Source organism: Ruditapes philippinarum, unplaced genomic scaffold (genome assembly GCF_026571515.1).
Source record: "Ruditapes philippinarum isolate M1 unplaced genomic scaffold, ASM2657151v2 ctg3094_1_1_1_1, whole genome shotgun sequence".
Classification (NCBI taxonomy): domain Eukaryota; kingdom Metazoa; phylum Mollusca; class Bivalvia; order Venerida; family Veneridae; genus Ruditapes; species Ruditapes philippinarum.
The window spans coordinates 175,241-193,066 of record NW_026858409.1 but is presented as its reverse complement, the minus strand read 5'-3'; the positions used below and the strand labels follow the sequence as shown (position 1 = coordinate 193,066).

At 32.8% G+C, this 17,826-nt stretch overlaps 1 protein-coding gene across 1 annotated transcript in view; it reads right to left on the bottom strand.

Moving 5' to 3' along the window:
• Window positions 1-222: 222 nt before the first annotated feature.
• LOC132753098 (serine/threonine-protein kinase 32A-like) overlaps window positions 223-17,826 on the bottom strand; it is a 58,144-nt gene continuing 40,540 nt past the window's right edge. Inside the window, exons 6-12 of the mRNA XM_060743518.1 lie at window positions 13,574-13,701; window positions 7,323-7,426; window positions 6,530-6,646; window positions 3,837-3,962; window positions 2,893-3,024; window positions 983-1,050; window positions 223-506 (exon numbers count right to left, since the gene is read on the bottom strand). Of these exons, the coding sequence (XP_060599501.1) occupies window positions 341-506; window positions 983-1,050; window positions 2,893-3,024; window positions 3,837-3,962; window positions 6,530-6,646; window positions 7,323-7,426; window positions 13,574-13,701 (841 nt within the window). The 3' untranslated portion in view covers window positions 223-340. The remainder of the gene's footprint in view (window positions 507-982; window positions 1,051-2,892; window positions 3,025-3,836; window positions 3,963-6,529; window positions 6,647-7,322; window positions 7,427-13,573; window positions 13,702-17,826) is intronic.

The window sequence follows — 17,826 nt, the reverse complement described above, 5'->3', positions numbered from 1 at the left end:
ATATATATATATATATATATCTGTTAACCAGTTCTGCCTCAAAATGGAATGATCTCCAATTAAATATGCATATGACCTTTAATATAAAGGTCACAGGAAATCTATATTGTACCCTTGTGCCATGACTAACATATCAATATATAGTAACAAACAAACAATGCATTTCACATTTCTCTTTTTTCTTCTTCTTCTTCTTCAAAAAAATTAATATATACACACATAGATTATGGTAATATAACAAAATTATTATATCCTGACTAAACAAAGAGAGCATAATTATTCAATAATTATCACATTCAAATATAAATTAGATAAAAGTTAATAAAACATTGGCCCCACATCAAGTTTTATCCTGCACTCTTAAATATTGAGTCGTAGATTCACTATTGGCTTTACTTAGAGCTTTTTTCTTAATATCTTTATCTACATCAGCATCAGAAATCTTATGTTGAGCTAAAGCCGAGTCACTGGTCGTCATGTGGAGACGTCGTTTCTCTCCCGTCTCTCTGAAAACACAAAAAAATTAATATACAAGAGGGCCATGATGGCCCTGAATTGCTCACCAGAAACAACTCTTTTTCATTGTTAAAATAATTTAATATATAATTATATCACCTTACAAGAGCTCTGTGTGTTAAAGTATTATAATCACAAAGTACTGTATAAGTGGTTTAGTTAGCAACAAGGAAATATTTGGCGAATTTTGCTACTGATGATTACAAGCAACCTGTTTTCAGTTTTCACACTACTCTGAGATCAGCAATTTTAATGTTTGGAATTTTAAATTCGCTTATTATAATAGTGATTGGTCCAATAATTACATTTTTCTAAGAAATATTTTACTTAAATCTTGTTCCTTTCTGACCATACAAGGAACATGGATGACATTTTCCACTTAAATTTATTACCACAATAGGGGATATCACAATTTTGGCCGAGTAAATAATAAAGACAGCTGGTATTGGTTGAGTTTTCTACAAACCTTTCCCTGTTGAAAGCCTTGAAGTCAGCAAATGCTAATTCTATAGCCTTCTCCTCGTCATTTATGTCCTGTAAATAAAATCACTATCTAACTTGTATTCCCTTTAAAACAAAACATTTTCCCATTCACTACAGAGTAAATCTAACTAAAAATAATATACAGTTCCTAACTTAAAAATATATACTGGCATGCGAGCAGTTCCCGTACAGAAGCAGTACCCGTATTTTACGTTTAAATGCTTGATTTTTACTTGGATTCTTTAAAAATTCATATCAAATCAAGCAGATGTATGAACTAGACAAAATCTAAGTGTCAGTTCTGCAATACGTACAAAAATCTTTATTTGAAATCTTTTTCACCTGTGCGTTGTCAAAACGTAACCTTGTAAACGTTGGGGGATTTCCTCCTTACGCGCATGCGCAAAAATATTTACGTATGAGGCCTATTAAAGGGTTTTCCTCTTATACCACCAGTATACAGATAAGTGGGCAATGTGATGAAAACCTTTTAAGTTATCTTTATTTTGACCTATAGGCACTTGTAAATGAAATAATTCTATGGCTTAAAATATGGTAAATTATCATGCATGCAAGCACGCAATTGCATACGAATGCCTTGGGGTAACGGTACCCGGTAATTGATACCAGCGTTTAGTCTACAATCTATTTTCTGAATAACATGTATTTATCACTGGGGAAAATGGTCGTTTTAACAATTAAGAATGTAAAATAGGTCTGACATTACAACATTGTATAATTATAATGGGTTATATTTTATATACGGGAACTACTTCTCTTCATACAAAATAATGGATAATTTCGGTACCCCATATGAGGCCTCATAACTTAGGCTGATTCTATGTTAAGAACATAATGGAATTTCCATAAGTTGTGTAACGAGCCGAATATTGATTCGTAACATTCAATTTTTTGATGAGTGAGCGTAATAAAAAATATTTTTAAGTAACCACGATTTTTGTACAGGTACTGCTCGCATGCCAGTACAGAGTTCAATTTGTACATCAAACTTAAATAGCTGCCAATTTCTTTTTGCAGCACAAGATTTTGGCAAATTCAATACTTATTTTTAAGCGCTTTAGAAAATTGAAAACAATCTTAAATTGTTTAAATATTAAATATCAAAGCTAATGTCTTTCATTTTTTATCTTAATTATTTTTTTGTAAAAATCCACTTAAAGTTTGCATTTGCCATGGATTTTCGATATAATTATTGCCATGGCAAAAAATCTAGATTTAAATCTGATCGTTTCATGAGATATCATCTTATTAAAACTCTTGAATCTGTTTCTGGACCAACTGGTACTGAGCAATATTTCTGATGTTTCTTGCTCAAGGAAACAATAAGGTTTGTCCTACAGGGTTTGAACCTTATATTAATATTAACCACTATTATCTTACTGTTTAAAGGGACTCCACAGTACAGGGGTTATCTGACATGATGGGACTGAAAATAATTTTTTCGAGATCAATGTTCCTTTTGATGTAGGCTTAGACCAATAACTTGTGTGCAAACTTTCACATGATGCATGCACTCTATATTTCCAAAATAATTACTGTATAATTATAATTGTGAAAAATTACCAAAAACCAATAACCAATTCGGCTAAGAACAGCACAAAAAATATTTTCAATTTATTTCTGAGTATATTTGTTAATCATCTTTTGCATATCTTATTGTATCTAATAAAAAATTCAATTTGTTTTAAACCTCAGTGGAGTTCCTTTAAGTATGATTGGTCTCTTATATGAGGTCAGTAACATTTTGATACTAATTCAAATCATCATTATGAAATCACAACATTTAATTCTCTCTTATACACTCAGTTACCTGAACTAACACCATTATTGTCAAATTTAAATTATAGTTACTGCACTATTGTAAAATTATACCTGAGAATTCACTTGTCCGTCAGACCGTCTAGAGCTCTGTTTGGCTAGGCGTTTCTTTTTCTTGTGCAGGGGATTGGCCTCTATAATCATCTCTTCTAGTTCATATGTAGGGTCACAATTCAAATGATCTTTCTGAAATTATGATCAATAGGTTTAGGAAGAAAACCCAGAAATAGTCTATAGACCATTGTTACATAAAAGCAGCAAGTCTACAACTTCAAGCTATTTTTCAAATGAAATTGTGTTCAAAAGACTTATCTGCCTCAGTGGAAGGCAATTAAAATTTACCATACATAAAAGTCTAAATTTGCAAATTTACATTAAGAATTACTGAAGCCACAAATGAAAGTTTAATTTGACATCAAAACTTACTGAAGACAAAAAATCTAATAACTGATTAATTTGACATCAAAGACTTACTGAAGTCATACATGAGGGCTTAATTCATTTGGCATTATGGCTTACTGAAAGCATTGCAAAATGATTGTTCAATTTGGCATAAACAGTAACTGAAGGCATAAATGAAGGTTTAATTGAACAATTAAAATTTACTGAAGGCACAAATGAAGGTTTGATTTGGCAGTAAGACTTACTGATGGCACAAATGAAGGTTTGATGTGTCATAAACACTTACTGAAGGCACAAAGGGTGGTTTTATTTGAAATTAAGACTTACTAAAGGCACAAATGAAGGTTTAATTTGACATTAAAATTTACTGAAGGCACAAAATTAATGGAGGTTTGATTTGGCAGTTAAGACTTACTGCACACACAAATAAAGGTTTAATTTGACATTACGACTTACTGAAGGCACAAATGAAGGTTTTATGTGTCATAAACACTTACTCATGGCACAAATGAAGGTTTTATTTGACATTAAGATTTACTGAAGGCTCAAATTAACGTTTAATGTGACATTGAGATAAAATTAGCATTAAAACTTACTGAAGGCACAAATGAAGGTTTAATTTGCCTCTGCAGGACCTTGGCAAAATCTATATCCTCCATGTACTTATTTTCTTTTAGAGCAGACAGTGTAGATATCCTCTTTTCTGGATCTAAATGCAGCAACTGAAACAACAAGGCAAACAATCTACAAATTTGTTTTTGTACAGATCAAGACACTGTGGTATCTTCTAATATGACTTCCATACAAAATTTTTCTGGAAACATAGTACTATGAATGCATATTGTCATATTGTGAGCATCAGTGTTTTTATTTTTTATGTTTAATGCAACAATGTTTATGCTATGTAAAATAATAATGTCTGTCATTAGTTACGGTTTAGAATATCCGTCCATTGGGGAACGGCCAATTAGGGGGTAACAAGGCTTGCCGAGGCGTTACCTCAATAAAACAATTTTCCATGGGAAATGCGCTAAAATGATGCCATTGTATAACACGGAACTCATCTGGCACCCCCATGCAAGATGAACTTTCCGACATGGGTAAAACTAATGGAAACACTAGTCTGATATGCAAGAATATGAATTCCATGTGTATTTCCAGGTATGCTTTTAAAGGCCTATCATGCCTCATAAATGCTTTTATTTTTATTTCTCAAAAGCTGTTTAATTTTAGTGTACTTTTATAGTATCCAAAAAGTTACTCATTGGCCAATTACCTGAACCAACTTTTTTCTTCTGTTGCTTTGAGGCAGTAAGTACAGTTACAGCGAATTAATATTTTGTCAAAATACTACATTTTGCAACATTTATGACAAATCATTTCACATTTTTCTCTCCATATTCTTTTTCTCTCAAACTTCTTTATAAACCATTATTTAAACATTATCAAATTATCAAATTAATTTTTGCCCTTTTTAAGAAAAAAAAAATATAAATTTTTTCTGAGGCATGTAATGTGCCTTAAAAAATAATTCATTTTAGAGGTTAATTCCCATCTAACAGGCCTGAAGATAAGTATGTATTCTAGACTAAATGAGGGTCCATTTGCCCTTTCAGGCACTATGAGTACTGACCCCGGACATGTCACCATTCATGTCCTTAAATGTTATTATCAACTAAATGGTAACTAATAAATTTTGAATTCAGAAATTCACTGAATGGGCTGAAGAGAACAAATGATTTTAAATATTCATTACATTTTAAGCAGGGACAAAACAAAGCACTGATTTAAAGACCTATAGACTAAGGTCTAACAATACAGGAAATTGAATCATCAACACAAACTTGTAAAATATTGCATGCCTCACTTGTCTGAAGGTCACATACCTCAAGCATATTTCAATAAATCATTGCTCTACAGAAACAATGTGTCTGGTGCTGATTGGAAAAATTGTGGGTGGGAGTAATACAGACTTAAAGGAATAACTTGTATATGCAATACAATACATGTAAGAGAAAGGTGCACAATTACAAAAATATATCACTAAGCAAAAGGTGGGATAATAGTCCCTAATTTTGTTTAAGAAGAAAATTAATGCAATAGTGGTTTTGTTAATTGAAATTTTATTTCTCTAATAAAAGGAAACAGGATTTTTTTTTTGATTTTTTTTTAATTTTACAAATCTCTACATCAAAGGACAAGTGTACAGTATATTACTGGAGCCAGAAATTTTGCCAATAAGTTGCATTTCATATTAAAAAACAAACTTTGTTCAAAACATATTCATAAATCTTTCCTCTCCAACAATTACAAATGTATGAGTCATGTCTTTACAATAAATATATGAATACAAACTTCGCAATATACAGCAATAAATCAACATGACTTAGATAGATACAAATTCTTGTCTATTAGTTAAAAAATGCAAATTTTGTGTTTTTGGACTAAAATAAAATAGTCTTTTCTCCCTATCCTATCCTCACATCATATAACACAACACCACAAATCTGTAAATTGCCTAGTACACAAGAAAATGTTTCAATTCTTTTTGTTATGCCCCATCAAAGCACATAACAACCAAATGCTGTTAATGTATTATTTTTCTTTCAAAAGAAAAAAAAATGCCTTTCTTTTATACAGGAGAAGGGGGGAAACAATTATGCTAGAGACAGTTCAATGAATATTAAATCAGTTTTCTCATTCGCACCCTGATCAAGCAGGAAATGAACACACTGTCCCACACGATGCCTCGTCTCTCTGATTACGCCTGGGACAGGAAACTTTTAATACGTTTCTTTATTCTGGCACATTTATTCTGCGGAAGTCTTTCTACAAAAAGCGGGAAATGTTTTCCATACGGTTTTGAATACTGAATGCAAATCAGCAACAAATTATAACATAGATTAAATAGAAGGAACGGCTACTTATTTGCTCAGACACATTGTACGTGACTTGAACGAAATTGAGTATTAGTCGTACTCTAGTGTAAAGCCGTTTGTATTACTTAGCTAATCTCCAGAGAGCTCTATAAGCTTATCCCCACGACCTTTCTAACTAAATGAATATTTATAATCAGGACAATTTTTGTTTGCGAACATTCAGTGGTCAATAAATGCTGAAGTAAGGTTATCTTGCTACAGCCCGCCTCCCTCTCAAATAGTGAAATACATACATTTTGTACATGACAAAGGACAGTACCCTTTTTCAGACTTATTCATTGATCATCATTTATATCGAAGTTTAAAAAGAAGTAGTATCCTCGAGTGACCAGTTCAGGTAAGGTACAAACCTGTTTGAGCAATCCTCGGATACATTCTTCCCACACAGCAGATGAGCATGGCCGTGAACTTGTGAAAAGATGCTTTGCCTCTTGAGCAGTAGTGCTGGAGTGTATCTCATATGGTCTCTGTATATAAAAATTGTTTTAACTTGATAAACTATGATTTTTTTAAACTTAAAACAATATATCAAAAAACTTTTACCCGAATAAAGTTAAAATGACAAATAGAGGAAAGCAGGCTTAATGTTTTAAGTATTTGCTAAAATCAGGGCTACATGCATTAATTCATCACTATTAAGAAAGCCACAGAATATTTTGTAAGTGAACATATCATTCTATTAATTCATGATGTATATTTGAGTTACATGAAATAGTTTTTTTTTTTTAAATCATAACTTCTCTTGACAAATCATTGTTAAGGTAAAATAACAAAGTTTTTTGTGTATAACATTTTCTTCATTTATAGCTTTAACCCTTACCATGCTTAATATCACAAAAAGACTTGTTCATCTTTCAATCTAAACAAAACCATTCATCTTATTTAGGGAAAATTTCATTTTTTTTTAAATACTACTGAATGAATAGTGAACAATGTAGACCATGATCAGGCTATAAAGATGTGCCTGCAGCCTTTGGTCTGCATTAGTCGCATAGATTAAATCTGTTGCCACCCCAGCAGGCTAAGAAATAAATCTGCGGGAAAAAATTCCCAACATTATCAAGCTTTAGTTAACAGCCTTATACAGGATGACTTGCGACAACAAATGACGCAAGACGTAATTTTATAACTACGATGGTTTACCCTTCCTCTGAGCATTTCATAGGCACAAATTCCCAGAGACCACCAATCAACAGCATACGAGTAACCGGCACATTCCTCTAAGGCACAGGCATACATTTCTGGAGCTGAAATAATACAAGAGCCAGTTGAACCGGATGATCCTCCCAAAACAGGTTTTGGACACAGGAAAGTATACCTTTTGTAGTTTCAGAGTTATGTCCTGGACAAAGTTCAAAGTGCAATGATTCCAAATGAAGGCAAGACAGATGGACTGATGGACAGACAAAGTGGGACTGTATGTTCACGCTTTGGAAAGCATAAAAAATATTCACTGAAATTTGTAATTTTCATTACCATATCAAGCAAAATAAGATACAAAAATCTGATACATACTTGTCATTGACATATGAACACATTGGAAATAAGCTTTTAACTTAATGGGCAATTCTAGGGTAACATAAAACTTAATACATTGTACTTAATTTTATAATTATATTTTTGTTGCACTTTTGTGTGTTTTATAAGCATGTTCGAATATGTGACAATATAATATGTGTTTATGTATATTTCCCTGAATAAATCAAAACAATATGGCTTGAATTAAATACAATTCTTAAAACTTCAGAAATGTGTTTATAGGACACAGATGTTCTCTTCCAACCCCCACCCCACCCCCACTGTTTTGTCAGTCTGTAATCACACAGTGTGACAGACAAGGGCAAAGTTTACTTGCGTCTCAGACATGATTTTTTTTGCTGTTTCAACTAAAATAAAGAATAACAATAAAAATTAACTTCATAACTTGGCAGCAGTCAAATTGCATGTAAACAATTGGATTATATTAATGACCAAATATTGATGCTTAATTATATTTGAAAAACATAAATATTCTAAAATGAACTAAACTTTTTTAAGCATACCAGAAACATTATCAATTAGTCAACTATTGAAAAAAACAAACTCAAACCACTACAGTCACTAACATTAATTTTTGACAAACATATATATCACTGATTATGGCAGCCATTCTATAATACACAGAACAATGTTACATGTAAAGAACAAAACTCCATCAGTTTTGCTTGACATGTCCGGACACAATACATTTCCTTCAATTTTCTGTCTTATTTCCATCTAATCTAGAATTTATTCCAGAAAAACATAGGATATCCAATCAAGCAGACGTTTCACAGACATTATTTTAAGACCAGTCTGTGGTCAATGACTGACACAGTCTACGGGTCGCTTGAATAAAAACAAACTCTGCTTTTAAGAGAATGTGATTTATAAATTATATACTGTTAACTATTCTAACATGACATTTTGTAACATTATATCTTTTTGATTAAAGAGGAAAAAATATTCTTAGTATAAATCAAAATTAAAATCTGCTATATCTAGGCATAGTCATTACAAAACAAAAGTTGTCAAGCATGTAACTATGAACAGGTATTTGAGGCGTGTCACGACAAAACCAACCTAATGCGTTTGCAACCAGCATGGATCCAGACCAGCCTGCACATCCACGCAGTCTGATCTGGATCCATGCTGTTCGCTATCAGTTTCTCTATTTGTAAAAGAGTTTGTAAGCGAACAGCATGGATCCTGATCAGACTGGGCGGATGCGCAGGCTGGTCTGGATCCATGCTGGTTGCAAACGCATAATGTTGGTTTTGTCGTGACGGCTCATTTTTTTTACCAAATCATGACCAGAAATAAACTCTCCATTTTATTAATCATACCCCAAACACCTAATCATAATTAAAAAATGACGCCTCAATTGAAAAGCATCAAACATGAATAACCATCAAAAAGTGTAATTATGTCTTTTTGTAATATTATTATGTCTTTTTGCATGTAAATGTTCAAAAATATGCATGTGAGCATTACTTCAATTCTAGTATTAATTTTGTAGCTGCGAGTTTCCTTGCAAAATACAATGGCAGTTACATCTTGTACAACTTCAAACATCCTATGATCATAACATAATAATACCGGTATTTGGTAAACAACAGATTTAAACCAATCAAAGCAGAATATGCCTTAAATGCCGTAATATGATTTTACTTCCTAGAAATGTGATCTATTTAAGCAGAAAAATATAACAATGTTTTATTTTCAGTATCTGTATTGTGTTACTATAATTAGATTTCCTTATCAAGTTTTCTCCCTACACTGCAAGTCATCTAAGTAGCAGACGACACCTAAAAAAATTGCATCATGGGTAAAAAATTGCATCATAGGGTAATCAAATTCAGCTTGAATGATAAGAAATTCAATTGCAATGATTTCCTTTCCTGATATTAATCTGAAACCATTACATGGCAGCAACAAGATATTTTCAGTCTAAAATTGCCATGGTTCTAATTGAAGTCATATTATTGTGGAAATAACATGGCACAATCTGTTTTTGAAGATTGCTATCAGAGAGGCTTACAGCAGATAAGTTTCAGATGCTGCAAGTTTCGAATTTGTTCAGAGTTTTTTGGTCTTAAATTTTAACAATTCATTTTAGGAAATTACCCTAATTTTTGGTCTTTTAAGTCTTTGATACAAAAGCACATGAAATAACACTTAAGAAATCAATTTTATTATTACTTTTTCTTTTAATACAGAAACAATTGGAAATTGGAAATACAAGACACTATGCACCAAGGAACATCTGAGACTAGATAGAAACACATAACTGACAAAGCTGAAGAGTTTTCAAACTGGAAACAATTTTTCTTTTATTTAGTAACAGCGACCTTGACCTTTACCCAAGGGGCTTAAAAGCAATCTTAAGGGAGGTCTCCACATAAGCTTGCTATTATGCCTAAATTGATTATAGTAACTCGTTCATAACTCAAGTTATCAACTGCAAACTACTTGTAGGACGCCTGGCTCAGACCACCCACAATTCGCCAATCTAATAACCAAAACTTTTGAAAAACCTGGTTAAAAAGTCCAATAACTTTATACATGTTAACATAGTCATTCAATACCATTAACAGAAAATTACTAACTAGTTTCAATTGGTGACTAAGGAACAGTCTTTACAAGAAACTTATTAATATGACTTGTGCAGTTGCTCTTGGTGGGCTTAGGAATTTTCCTAGAAAGTTCTGATGGACCAAGTCACCAGTTGACCAAAGAAAGTCATGACAACAAAAAGTAAAAGACAGATGGGCCTATTTTCAACTCTAACATTATCTTTATCCTTTCAATGTTTTATTTGTTAAAATTGTAATATCAGCCATATTCATATATTTTGTTGCGATCTTACGCTCAAATTTTAATATAACTTAACAATGAGTTTAACTTAAAAGGAAAGGAAACTAGAAATGTGTCCATAGGACACGGGTGCCCCCACCGCGACACTGTTCTGTCAATCTTTTTACTAAGTCAAGGGAAATAACTCTACAAATACTGGATAAATCCACAAGCGAAACCCCAGGTGCAAATCTAAAATATGCTGAGCAACCTGCCCATAAGGTTTATTGACTATGTCAAATCCTTTTTGAGAAACTTGCGACACAAGTTGAAAATTGCAAAAATTTTCTAAGTGAAGGGCAATAACTCTAAAAATACTAAATAAATCCAGACGAAAATACCTGGTGCACAACTGCACATGCTGATCAATATTCCTGTAAAGTTACATGACTAGGTCAAATACTTTTTGAGTTATGTGCGACACATGTTGAAAATTGCCAAATTTTACTAAGTCAAGGGCAATAACTCTGAAAATACTAATAATATCCACACGAAAATACCCAGGTGCACAACTACACATGCTGATCAACATTCCTGTAAAGTTTCATGACTCTAGGTCAAATACTTTTTGAGTTACATGCGACACAAGTTGAAAATTGCAAAATTTTACTAAGTCAAGGGCAAAAACTCTGAAAATACTAAAAATATCCAGACCAAAATACCCAGGTGCACAACTACACATGCTGATCAACAATCCTGTAAAGTTTCATGACTGTAGGTCAAATACTTTTTGAGTTACATGCGACACAAGTTGAAAATTGCAAAATTTTACTACGTCAAGGGCAATAACTCTGAAAATACTAAAAATATCCAGATGAAAATACCCAGGTGCACAACTACACATGCTGATCAACAATCCTGTAAAGTTTCATGACTCTAGGTCAAATACTTTTTGAGTTACGTGCGACACAAAAGTGAACGGACGGACGGAAGGACGGACGGACAAGGGTAAATCTAAATGCCCGCCACTAATGTGGGGGCACAAAAATCAAATGCACTAAATTTTGTGTATTTTCCATTTCTCATCTAATAACCCTAATCTTGTATGAAACTTGGAGAAAATATGAGGCACCTCTGATAATTGTGGTAATTATATCAACACACATAAATAATGCAGTGTTTTCCATAGTAACCCTTAATGAAAATGACACCCTATAATGACCTTGACCTTGTATCCTAGCTGGAGACATTGTTCCATATCTCGGATATTCAAATCTATAAAATTGAACCATTATCTAGAAATCTGAGATTTTTGAAGTCAGAATTACAAGGAAAAGACATCTATTATGTTAGATCTCCTGTAAGATTATACTGTAAAATGCTTTACAAACAAGGTTTAAGTGCATCTCAGGCAACATTATTAGTTCCCATGTCTGACAGAAGTGGCCTTAAGTGCAAATCAAAATTGATAATTGTTCAGATTCTCTTATCACCAAGATTATGTCTGACAAAATATTTATTGAAAATATCGAATCAAACTTCATCAAAACCTAAAATAACACATCTCTAGATGGATTAAACAAGACTCGACATTCAAATTCATATTTGATTGAAATTTATAAGGACTTTTTAGGACTAATTGCTCTTATCGAAAGTCTTAAATAATTCTTAAAACAAAGAAGAAATACAAGTGAACAGCCGATATCATAATCTGATTTGTGGAAAAGACATAGAGGATATTGAATTACTAAATTTATTGAAAAAGTTGCATCATATCATATTATGCGAGCCTCTGATGAGCACCATATTGTATTATTCAACAAGTTCCATTGAACCTACACAAATTTTTATGTTTTATTAATCACATATTCAAAAAAAGAATGTTTTTATGCTAATACAAACCTTTTTACATTAATATATAACTACATGATAGTGAAGTGTTTTTTTTTTTTTTGCAAGGATGAAGCATTTGTAAGACATTACATAAATTAAATAAAGTATAACCTCCTTCAAATAGCAATCCTCCTATAAAGTTTGAATATTGTGGGCCAAATGGAACTTAGAAGTGTTACGCTCTGGAAACTGTTTACAGTTTTGAGGTAATAGTGACCTTAACCTTTGACCTTGTGACCCCAAAATCAATAGGGGTATTCTACCCAATATGGACAATCATTCTATGACGTTTGAATATTGTGGGTAAAATAGACCTTAATATATGCTCCAGAAACTGTTTTCAAATTTAAGTAATAGTGACCTTGACCTTTGACCTTGTGACCCCAAAATTAATAGGGGTCTTCTACCCAATATGGACATCCTATGAAGTTTGAATATTGTGGGCCACATGGAACTTGAGTTATGTTCCGGAAACTGTTTTCAGTTTTAAGATAATAGTGACCTTGACCTTGTGACACCAAAATCAATAGGGGTCTTCTACCCAATATGGACAATCATCCTATGAAGTTTGAATATTGTGGGCTACATGGAATTTAAGTTATGCTCCAGAAACTGTTTTCAGTTTTAAAGTAATAATGATCTTGACCTTTGACCTTGTGACCCCAAAATCAATAGGGGGTTTTCTACCCAATATGGACAATCATCCTATGAATTTTGAACACTGTGGGCCAAACGGAACTTAACTTATGCTCTGGAAACTGTTTTCAGTTTTAAGGTGATAGTGACCTTGACCTTGTGACACTAAAATCAATAGGGGTCTTCTACCCAATATGGACAATCATCCTATGAAGTTTGAACGCTGTGGGCCAAATGGAACTTAAGTTATGCTCGAAACTGTTTTCAGTTTTAAGGTGATAGTGACCTTGACCTTTGACCTTGTGACCCCAAAATCAATAGGGGTCTTCTACCCAATATGGACAATCATCCTATGAAGTTTAATTATTGTGGGCCAAATTGAACTGAAGTTATGCTCCGGAAACCAAATTGCTAACGGACGAATGGACAGATGGACGGACGAACGCCAGGGGGTATAACATAATATGCCCGAAATTCTTTCGGGCATATAAAAAAGAAGCAAAAAGCTGTGAGCATAAAACCACAAAATAGATTTGTTTAAAGTACAATACCCATATATGGCTTTGTTCCCGACATTGACGTGGCTAACTGTCCATCACTGATCACCGTAGCAATGTTAAAGTCTGTTATATGGACATGACCATCTTCATCAAGCAGTATATTGTCTGGCTTTATATCCCTGTATAGAAAAAATATATACTTTATTTTATAAATGTCACCATTTCTACAAATAGTTTTATTCAGAAAGTTTATTTAAAACAAGAGCTTTCAGAAGAACAGCGTGTTCGACTATTCTCAGAGCTTGATAGTAAAAACAAGATCCTGCATAATTTAGAATTTTCTAACTTTGAAGGGCTATAACTCTCTCACAATATTCATGTTAGAGGTATGGGCCTTAGACAGTAGCCTCCTATTTTACTCTAAAAACTTTAATAAGTATGTGAAGTTTCAACCCATTCCTTTTAGTAGTTTAAGAGATGCCAACTTGAACGCAAAAACTTGACCAAAATGTGATGGCGACCCCAAACACTAGGTGTGGACAATAGCTCTCCAAAGCTATTCTTGGAATAATTGAGCTAAAGATTGTTTTCCCACCTACATCTCAAGCATTCTAGCACTAGACTGCAATAACTGTAGAAGTGTATTAGAATATCCATCAAAATGAATATTATGTCATTTCTTTTGCACCATTAATCAATTTCTCAGAAATATAATTATGTAATAACTTTGGAAGAGCAGAAAATCAGCTGATTAGTCTCATTCTTCCATGTTGAGAATTGGAAAATCAAACCTGGTAAGGATAATGTTCATGACTTCCTGCAAGAAGCCAATCAAACAAGTCATTGATTAACTTACATGTCATACTGGCATTTGGACATCTTTGTGTCCAACAAATGACTGACAACATTTAATAAGTGTTTTGACCAAATACTATTCCAGGTGAAAGTGCTATCACTTGGTTTCTTTGTGTGTGTAGGCAGTACGTATAGCAATTAGGTAAGTGCCTTTGATTTTATACATTTACATGATGACGCCAATACTTTTTTTTTTTTATCCATACACATGTAGTATAATGAATGAAATTTATAAAAGAAACTTTGTTTTATATAAAATAAGAGGTTTTTTAACATTCTGAATAAAAAATATTTCATTTATAAAAAAAAGTGGGCGTGGTTATGTACATGTATACTATACAAGCCCTGCACCGTCTGCTTGTGGTTGGGCATGGCAACCAGTAAAGTATAGTTTAGAGATTAAAGTAAAATTTCTGTAAAGGGGCAATCTGAAAGGCAACTGTCTCTTTAGAACAACAGTTTAAGTTTTCCACTTTACAATCTTTAACTTCTCTAAAGCAACACCTTTCAGCAACAACCAAAATGTTTGTTCTCCAAAAGGGAATTACTTTTATTACATGCTTTTTGGTGGTTTATAGAAATATATCAGTGATATAAAAACTGGTAATTTCACTGCTTGAAACAGTGAAATTACCACTTTGATAATTTCACTGTTTTGAATTTAAGCCCCTTACGTTCAGACTTCCCGAAATACGTTGTTTCAGTGAAATACCAGCGTGCACAGAACTGGGTACCATTTTAATGACGTGACGTCGTAAATGACGTCACGTTGTATTATTATTTGGCGCGCTTTTCATTCAGTATTAGGTTAAATGTCTTTTTAAAACGTTTCTTTGCATATAATAAAAAGAAAATTTGTTTAGTTTAGTGTAAGATCGAAAAATATTTACCTTGTGAACACCAAAGGTTCATATTTCACTCGTGGCTGCGCCACTCGTGAAATATACCTTTTGGTGCTCACTCGGTGAAATATATTCCGATCTTACACTGAACTAAACAAATATCCTCTATATAATGTAGATGTTATATTGAATTTCAAGCTGTATACAGAATTTTATATGTGTATGTTCTTATGTTTAATCAATTTACATTTTTACATGTTACCCCCCTATAATTTTTAGATGTCACAATCAATCAATCAATCAATCAATCAATCAATCAATATCCTTTCCTATCCTATCATATCTACTATCAATCAATGAATCAATCAATCAATATCCTTTCCTCCCATATCATATCTACTGTCAATCAATCAATCAATCAATCAATCAATCAATCAATATCCTTTCCTATCCTATCCTATCCTATCTACTGTCTAGTCCTGTCCTGTCCATTCATAGCCGTAGTCACCTTAACATTGATCAAATTAACCTTTAAACCCTTCTAAAGAAAATAATGGTGTCAATTTAAGATACAATGACAGTATTGCAACAAATGGTATCAATCATATGTGACAGAAAAAAACAAAGAGAACAAACAAACAATAAATAATTTGAAAACTTTTTTATCATTTCCTTAGTTTAGAAACTAGGCAAATGTTACAAAATTCATATTATGTCTTCTTAACACTTTGTTTAAGTATAATCTATCTTAAAGTATATAAATATATTCATTTAGGACATTTTCTTATAACCTCTGGTCCGTATCTAATGGGGGTAATGAAATCATGGAAACAGGATCCAAATAACCTAACTGATAGCTGAATTTCTCTTTCATCTGCCAATACAAATTACCAAATCAGTGTGACAACTTTCACATGAACCATTTGACCTTCTTCCCCCTAATGAAGTTTCAAAAGTACTTTAATAGTTTACTCTGTGAGGTACAAAACATATCTTTGATATTTCTGGACAAATCTGCATCAATAAAAGCAGTCATTCTACTTGGCGGAGCTTATCCAATAGTATAGATATAAAGTTCAATAAATTTGTGAAATGTCAAACACAATTGACGATAAAAATAAGAGAGAAAATGTTGTTTTGGTTATTTCACTGAAGATTTAATATAATTATCTAGAAAATAAAAAAACTTTAATTGCAATTCTACTGCAGAATTAAGGACTAACAAGTAGCAACAAATTAAAGTCCAACATATTTTCATCTCAATTAGTCGAACAGTGAAAACAGCCAACTGATCAAAGGTCGGTGACAACAAGGACCATATTTTTTAGAAATAAGGCAAAGAACTTGTGAATTTACATGAAAATACAACATTCTCAACAACAAAAAGTAAACCATGCCCTGAGAGAACAATTAATGAAAATTATAAAACAATAAATCACAAATTTAAGTCTTTATCAGTTTTCACACACAACCTAACCAGCCTTCTTTCCTATCTTCATTTATATCACTGAAACTAATACCCTTGACATATAACTGCGTTTTATACAGATTTCTCTTTGAAATTTCTACCAAAGAAGTTTCCATGGAATTTAGACAGATCCTGAATGTTATTCCAGCAGACAAATTAGAATCATTAAAATACAGTTGAGAGTTTCACAATGACAATTTGATTCTTAGCGGCAAAATATACTCCATAGAACAAGAGAATATTCACAGTTCCGATGCTTGCCAATGCCCAAGAGTCACAGACATAAACACGGAAAAATCAAGAGACTTCCCCTAGAGACGTACTAACAAGAAAATCAGCAGAGTTTTTTTCTTTTTGCAGGAGACTTGTCATGCAATAATTTAATTAACTTGGTAAAAATGTACTCTCCAAGAACTCTAGAGCCCACTTTATGGCCTAGAACATTGTATCGGATGGGTGAAGGACTGAAGGCTCACTGTTTTGAAGGTTTTGGTTTTAAATCAGAGGAATTAAGTGTTTTAAAGTTTAAGCAACAAGCAGTGGTTAAATTTCATACTTAATTGGGAAGACACCTAAGCCTCTTGATTTTGGGAAGATTTATTGCTAAAATTGCCAATTTGGGAAGTAAAAAAGCTGGTGTAAGTTCAGATTTTTTGGTAAAACTGCATGATTCCAAAGAAAATTTCAATTGGGAAGAAGCTTTTTGTAGACCTGCGTTTATACATAAGGTGAACAATCACTGACAAGGAGCCACAATTGGGTCTACCTCCATTTTACATATGACTCATAGCACTGCTAGAAGCAGACTGTGCTATCCTAAGTACTCACTGTAAACAACCTAAACAGTTAGTCAACCATGATTATAAAGATCATATATGGTAAATACAGAAAAAAAGTTCTTTTTGGACAGCTGGTCCTTATAAACGCGTCAATTTGCGTTAAAATCATACAAGTGAAAACCTAAAGACTCGTGGCCTGTTAAACGGAACATTGTATGTGTGGTCTTTATTTAGAGATGATCCTTACAAAGTTTAAAAATATCAATGACAACATTTCATAAACGACCAGGTCTCAGAGAGGGTTCAAAAAGGGATTAGTCCAATTATGGAAATCCAATCACACTAAAATGAATGAACCCA